This window comes from Etheostoma spectabile, unplaced genomic scaffold, assembly GCF_008692095.1.
Source record: "Etheostoma spectabile isolate EspeVRDwgs_2016 unplaced genomic scaffold, UIUC_Espe_1.0 scaffold394, whole genome shotgun sequence".
Taxonomy (NCBI): domain Eukaryota; kingdom Metazoa; phylum Chordata; class Actinopteri; order Perciformes; family Percidae; genus Etheostoma; species Etheostoma spectabile.
In genome coordinates this window covers 136,061-143,341 of record NW_022605599.1, presented here as the reverse complement: position 1 = coordinate 143,341, position 7,281 = coordinate 136,061, and the positions used below count along the sequence as shown (strand labels likewise).

Sequence of the window (7,281 nt, the reverse complement as noted above, 5' to 3'; positions counted from 1 at the left end):
TGTTGGTGAGTCTGGTGGGGGGGAGCGCAGGCTTCTAGACCTCTTCCCAGAGGGCAGTGGATCAAACAGATTGTGAGCGGGGTGACTTGTATCACTCACAGTTGTGGTGGCCTTGCGGGTGAGGTGGGAGGTGTACACGTCCTTCAGGGAGGGGAGGGGAGCACCGATAACCCTTCCAGCTGTGTTCACTATGCGCTGGTCCCCTATACCTAGTTATTATAATAGTTTGAGCTCTGTAAATAGCAGTAGTCCATGATGACACTCAGGGGAAATGTTTTCATTCCCTTTTCACACACTGACCTAACATGTCGGGGGAATTTAATAGGGCATGTTTAATGTTTGAGCTATATAACCTGTTGCTCTCGGTATGTCGACATATTTTTTACTATTTCTTCATCTGTTCTTGTAGTGTGGTTAGATTTTATTTTTTTACCTCGCTGAATATAACTTTTCAGAGGTGTATTTTTTTTAAATCTTGTATCACTGTTCTTGATGTTGCATCTTTCATTGGCCATTTGTTTCAAGCCCCACCTGCGTCTTGTGAACTAATTAGTAACCCCATTGGTTACCGAGGTTACCGGGATGTGTTCACAGTCGGTGTCCACGGGTGAAACAAATCTAGTTAACGAGGCCTCTGTTACATGCAGTGTCCCAGTAAACCCTGTGCTTCTCCTGCTAGCAACTACAGACGGTCTGCTGTGGAAAAAGACCTTTTTTGAAACCGTGTAAAGAGTCAGCTAGACTATGTTATGCACATATATACTAGAAATGTGCATTTTGAACTTGAAGTTCATTTTATATTATTTTGTTTTGCACATGGAAGTCAGTTTCTACTTTTATTGGTACAAAGGCTTTTGTGATCCCTGTTTTCAAGGCTCCTGGTGAAGTCCATACGGGACATTGGAGCAGAAGGTGCCAAGTATGATGAGCGACTTAAGTATGTATACTTTTATTTATATTTTTTAACTCAGTACTTCTGACTTCAGTGGTCTTAGTCCAGTTAGTTCAGCCTGTCTTATCTATTTTCAGGCTTCACAGCAGTGGATCTACACAGGAGGCAGATTCTTCCGCTGAGAAGACCCAAATGGTTTGTTAAACATAAAACGGGATTTGTACGTCGCATGTATTACACTTCGACAGTGCTGCTTGTGGCAAATTTCCTGCCTAATAATAAAAAATCAATATCTCTGCCAATTTGCCAGAGACTAGGGGACATTCTTACATTGAGATGAGTTTAGGAAAGAAGTTCTGTACTGAGATACGAGCTCACATTAGTACTTTGTTGTGTTAAGGTGCGCTCCTTGTGGTCGGACGTTGATAGAATGCTGTCGACTATCAAAGAGGAACAGCATGCAGTGGAAAGTGTTTTGAAGGGGGAGGTGGATCAATATGTCCTGGACGGGACAGATCGAGTCCTCAACATTCCTCGCAGTCTGCTGGAGAGGATTGAACAGCTCCCACATCCGGTGAGAGTAAAGAGAACGTGACGGGTGGCCTGTTAATTCTTATACACAGCTCATGACTTTTATTAATTTGGTTCTGAGTCCATAGTTTCCGTATCTTGCGTTTTAACTGTATCCTCACGCGTGTTTTCCAGTTGAGTTCAGGGAACGTGTACGAGGCGGGCCAGTTGAACGTCCTGTGTGTGTTGGAGCTGACGAAGCATGCGCTGCAGCTCCTGAGGGAGGAGCGGTGTCGGGTCTCTCACGCCCCCAAGCCTCAGCTCAGTCCTCAGATCCTGCAGGACAAATGTCAGCAGATGGCCCGTGCACTGCAGAACCTCCAACTAATCAGGTACACCCCAACCCAAACACCAGAACCTCCAACTAATCAGGTACACCCCAACCCAAACACCAGAACCTCCAACTAATCAGGTACACCCAACCCAAACACCAGAACCTCCAACTAATCAGGTACACCCCAACCCAAACACCAGAACCTCCAACTAATCAGGTAACCCAAACACCAGTACCTCCAACTAATCAGGTACACCGTAACCCAAACCCGGAACCTCAACTAATCAGGTACACCGTACCCAAAACACCGTCCTCCAACTAATCAGGTACACCGTAACCCACACACCAGAACCTCCAACTAATCAGGTACACCGTAACCCAAACACCGAACCTCCAACTAATCAGGTACACCCCAACCCACACACCAGAACCTCCAACTAATCAGGTACACCGTAACCCACACACCAGAACCTCCAACTAATCAGGTACACCCCAACCCAAACACCAGAACCTCCAACTAATCAGGTACACCGTAACCCACACACCAGAACCTCCAACTAATCAGGTACACCGTAACCCAAACACCGAACCTCCAACTAATCAGGTACACCCCAACCCACACACCAGAACCTCCAACTAATCAGGTACACCGTAACCCACACACCAGAACCTCCAACTAATCAGGTACACCGTAACCCACACACCAGAACCTCCAACTAATCAGGTACACCCCAACCCACACACCTTTATCCAACCTGTCTGCTCTTCAGCACAATTACATGATGCATTGGAATTAAACTCTTTAATTGGAGGATTGGAATCTTTCTTAAATGTTTATTTAGGTTTGAGTTGGACATCTGTCTATGAACCTTCAGCTACTCGTGGTTTGGAAACTTCTGTAGTTAATGGAACATTTTAAAATCATGGACGACTTATCTTAATAGCATGTGCTAACTGAAAGTTCGATGACCTTCAGTACCAGTGTATTAACATGTTTGTTTTTTTTAATCCCCAGACAGAGGATTTCCAAGGAAGCAATTCCTGAGGTCACGAGTACCATCAGGGACTTGGAAGCTGCCTGGGACAGGAAGTGGATGGAGACCCTGAAAGACACACCCCTACTATCTTTTCTGAATGAAGATCCTGTGAGTGGTCCTTGGGATTTTGGATCATGGCTTGGTATTTTAACACTATAGTTGGTTTACCTTTTTTAAGGGGAATGGGAAGTTATTATGGTAGTATCAAATGTTTCACTCTCGTTGCATATACTAATTTAATTATTTATTTTTTAGGCTCTTGGCTTCCTGTCCCCAATGGCTCCACTGTCTTTTGAACCAGCAGCTGACGCTAGTTACAGGAGCAGTGTCTTCTCTCAGTACCCTGCAACGCTTCTCGGTGGGCTAAATCTGATTACATAAACTGAGGCAAAGTATTCACAACATCGCAGTTTTGTTCTAATCATGCTTCTTACACTTTTTCAGAGGAGAAGCCTGCAAAGAGTAAATCACAGAAAGATGCCCCCTCTAGTTCTTCTAAACCGAAGAGGTAAGGAAACCTATATTTGAACAGCTCTTAAGGGAAATGTAAGGTTAAAGTAAACATTTCCCACAATGCATTATGGGAAATGTTTGGCTACTGATGGGAGGCAGATACCTGGGCAGTCCTGAGCAGTGCTCTGTCTGTCACTAGTCCTCCCTAAAGCATCCGTGCTCTCTGATGACCGCGGCGAGTTGAGAGAAATCGCCACGGACAGATACGGAGCAGACACTTGGACTGATTATTAAATGTGTGGAATAAAACTATACAAGCATCTATATTTGACGTTTAATAAAAAGTGTACATGAGCCATTATAAGCTACGTTAAGATGCTCTCGTCACTTTCACTGTACCTGAGCTTTACTGCATTGTGAGAAATATAATGAGGAAATTACTCTTTACTGAGCAAACAGTGCATTACACTATATAAACTTGTTTTTGAATAACAAATCCATTTGTCTTTGAAACAGCTCTAGCCCTGCAACGGCTGAAAGGACTGAAAGTCCGGTTGTTGACGCCCAAGCGTCGTCAAAAGCAAATACCTCTCTGGACTGGCTTTTTGACACACCGTCCCCTCCTCCGAGGGCTCCATCTGTACCACCGCCGCAGGCTAGTATATTTCAGCTAACCTCTTTTTTGAGTTGACTTAAAAGTTTAGTGGATGAACGCCACCTTTTGAATTTGAGCACCAATTCTTCTGATAACCATATGTAACAAAGCTCCACTTGTTTTTAGGCTAGTGTGAGGAAGACGGCCCATGTTGATCAGAAGGGGACTCCCGTGAGGAACGAGACTCTGATATTGGACATGGAATGTGATAACCTCGCTGATCAGGTATAGTGATACAGCATTTTTTTTTAAAGCTGTACAGATTGTTGTTCAAGTCATGAATGAGGAGGAAAGTGGCCTCAAGAGGCACAAATTGGGCTCTGAGACCCAGTCCTGATTAAAGGGTGTGTGTTAGTTTGCAGATGCTGTAACTACAACCAGTCCTCCAGAAAGCAGGGCCAAGATTGTGGACTTGGATGGCCTTCTTGGCACGCTTCATAGAGGTCCCTTCTCTACTAGAAAGCAGCTGCCACGTACACCGGAGAGCTTGAGTAAGTTATGCGCGACCACATGAGTGGGAGAGCTTATTTAGGTTGGCATGATGAATAAAACGGGAACAGTGTTTCCCTTTTTAATCACCTTATTTTCAGTTGGTAAAATTAAAATGTCTTCCCCCCCCCCCTAGTTCTTGATGTTAAAAGCTCCTGGCGCAAGGCAGTTGAGGAAGACGAAGCTGAGAAAATGGGGCGGTTGGCCAAGTTGAACGACAGCATAGCAGGACGGCTCACTCCCTTCAATGAGCACGATGTGTTGCTGAGACCCGACGCTCCCTCCCAGAGTGGCTCCTGCCGTACGTCCCCTCCTCTCACGAGCCACAGCAGCCCCCCTGTCAGCCAGCAGGGAGTCTCCCTTAAAACCACTCTGTTCTGGGACACGTTTAACGCTGAGGCTCTCGATAGCCCTAGTGGCACTGGCAGCAGTGCGGTCCAGTTCAGCCTCGATCATGAAACACTCCCTGAAACGTCGAGCTGTGACAGTCTGCTGAGCCTCGACGATGAAGCACTGGATTTGAAGAGGAAGGAGGATGATGATGAACTCCTAATCTCCTCCCTGAAGACTCAGGTGATGCAATCGGCACTAACACCAGGTCACCTGGGTCAGATCCAGCAGGCTGGGGATGACTGCTCCTTAACGGAAGGCAGGAAGAGGACACCTGAGTGTCTCCTGTCGGGACTCACGGTCTCTGGTCTGGACAAAGACTGGCTAATGGAGCCTGTGAAATTAGTGGAAGCTACAGACAAGGTCTTCTCTCTGGATCTAGACACATTGGAGACTCCTTCACCCCCAAAGAAGCAGGAGTACAGCCTCCCAAAACTGATCACATTCTCCCCAATAGATGACATGAAGTGTTAACTTCACTCAGGTCCAGACCACTTTTAATCCTCGACAGTCGACTGTCCCTATTTTCAATAGAACTGTAACAAATTTGCACATAACCTACTTTTGTCACACTTTCTTTTCTGTGCCAAGTTTTTATTTAAAAAGACATGAACTGCTTAATAAAATTGCAAGATATTGCTCATTCCCTTGTCTATTTCTGTATATACATGTACCTGGATAGGAGCGCAATTTGGAACTTTATTTCCATGTTGGGTAACTGTTTTATATCAATGACAAGCTCTTCTGCCTCTAACATCTGCATTGCACCGTTGTTTCTAACCACACAATGTCTTGAAGTAGATGTAAATGTCTAGGTGTAGGTGTGTGACCAATGTGAAAGGGACCATGGTCTCAGGTACAATAAAGTTGGGACTTTCTTGAATGTTAAAGCATTTTAAAAGTGTATAAAATAATTGCAGACTGACAGGGCTTGTTTTTGTTTACGGCTTGCATATATTTGTGTATATATATATAAGATGTAAGCCCTTGTTTTCATCAAGTCCAACTTGCGTTCAATGCCTTGATAAGTTGTGTAAGTCTAGGACACCTGTTGCTCTTTTACATCCGTGTAACGACTCTGAGTTTAAAGATGGGGGCACCAGAGGCAAAGGAAAACTAGAGAGCAGAAGAAATCAGTGAGTCAAGGCAGCAATAACCACTCTGCGAAGTCGGGATGTTAAATCATGTCAATTTCACAATAAAACGCAAAATGTGCACTCGGGGTTATAAAATAAATCTGAAGTCCTGCATCGTATTGTACAATTGTGGCTTGTTCAGATTAACACTAAAGTTGGTATTTATATTATGTAAAAACTTGTGTATAATAGTTAACACGAAATATATGCGATAAATTATACATATGAACCTTAACTATAATGTATATATAACATGTGGCATTAATAATGGCACGTTAAGTATGCTGCTTTTACTAAGAATTATCATTTAAAATAAATTCTGGAACCGCAACACGGGTTCGCCACTAAGGGGCTTTACTTTGAAAACGCCCACCGGAAGTGCTCGTTTCCCGTGTATTGGGTAGCTTGACAGCGCTCCCCGAGGCCCGCCTCGCCTCCCTCAGCTGCAGGTCTTAGGTCGCAGCCTCGCGGCGGGGACTGAAGCCTCTCCTCTTTGGGCGGGTCCTGTCTGAGAGAGACGCTCAGGAAGAAAGCCCAGCAACAAAACTATCAGCGCAGACACAAACATGGCGCCCGCCTCCGCTCACAACTTCAGATGAAAGTGTGGCGAAGAAGTGGCCAGCAAAGTTTCAAAGGAGTATTTCAAAGTGTTGCTTTTTTTGCGCGCGGTCCTGTTTGAACCGGTATCCGTTTGCATAAATAGAAAAAGGGACTGTATCAAGCGGGTGAATAACAGCAAGTTGCCTACATGTCAACATTGTCTCTCGCTGCAGTGTAAACAGCTGGTAAGTGCTCATACTTTTCACTTTACTTAGCAGAGTCCGTCGTGGGAATTAGAACCGGTAGTTTAAGGCGACTTTAGCGGTGTTTAAGTAAGGTCGCCCCCGCTGAACAGCCGTGTTCCCGGGGTCGTGCTGCTGCGGTCTCGCGCTTCACTTTTCATCGTGTTCTCCAACCGCGGAAAGAGAGTCGGCCACGTACCACTGCACAGGCAGGGGGACATTTCTTTTGTTATATGTAGTTGGTGATGTGTATTTCCTGCATAAAAGTTGACCTAATTATCGGTTGGATGCAACAGTTGGAGAAATAACAGCCCTCCTCTTAAAGCCGGAGAACCAGACGCTGCTCTCCTGGAGCCTGTCTAGCCCTGCAGGTGTCTGCCCTCTGCCGCGCTCACAAAATGAATTTCCTGCTTTAAAAATCCGAGATATTTGGGAAAAAAAGAAGCCTTTAGCGAGGGAGTTTTGCAGTTTAAGACACTTAGAACTGTACCTAAGACAAGGAACTGCCTTTTAGGCATGTGGCTTGCTTTTTATCAAGGGACTTTTTCTCTGAATATGCCCTTTCAGCATTTGTGTGACCCTCAACCCAGGACGTAGAGTGTA

The 7,281-nt window shown here is 45.1% G+C and overlaps 1 protein-coding gene and 1 non-coding gene across 3 annotated transcripts in view; both read left to right on the top strand.

The window, feature by feature from the left end:
* The window catches only part of haus6 (HAUS augmin-like complex, subunit 6), an 8,426-nt gene extending 2,783 nt beyond the window's left edge, over positions 1-5,643 (top strand). Inside the window, exons 6-16 of one of the 2 annotated variants that reach the window (XM_032511592.1) lie at positions 875-937; positions 1,030-1,087; positions 1,293-1,466; positions 1,598-1,794; positions 2,752-2,881; positions 3,029-3,131; positions 3,218-3,281; positions 3,749-3,881; positions 4,008-4,106; positions 4,237-4,372; positions 4,507-5,643. In XM_032511592.1, the coding sequence (XP_032367483.1) occupies positions 875-937; positions 1,030-1,087; positions 1,293-1,466; positions 1,598-1,794; positions 2,752-2,881; positions 3,029-3,131; positions 3,218-3,281; positions 3,749-3,881; positions 4,008-4,106; positions 4,237-4,372; positions 4,507-5,234 (1,885 nt within the window). In that variant the 3' untranslated portion in view covers positions 5,235-5,643. Of the gene's footprint in view, positions 1-874; positions 938-1,029; positions 1,088-1,292; positions 1,467-1,597; positions 1,795-2,751; positions 2,882-3,028; positions 3,132-3,217; positions 3,282-3,742; positions 3,882-4,007; positions 4,107-4,236; positions 4,373-4,506 lie in introns of both variants that reach the window. The other variant, XM_032511591.1, reaches the window with a different exon arrangement.
* On the top strand, positions 3,376-3,506 carry LOC116686588 (small Cajal body-specific RNA 8). Its single transcript, XR_004331300.1, has one exon.
* Positions 5,644-7,281: the final 1,638 nt, after the last annotated feature.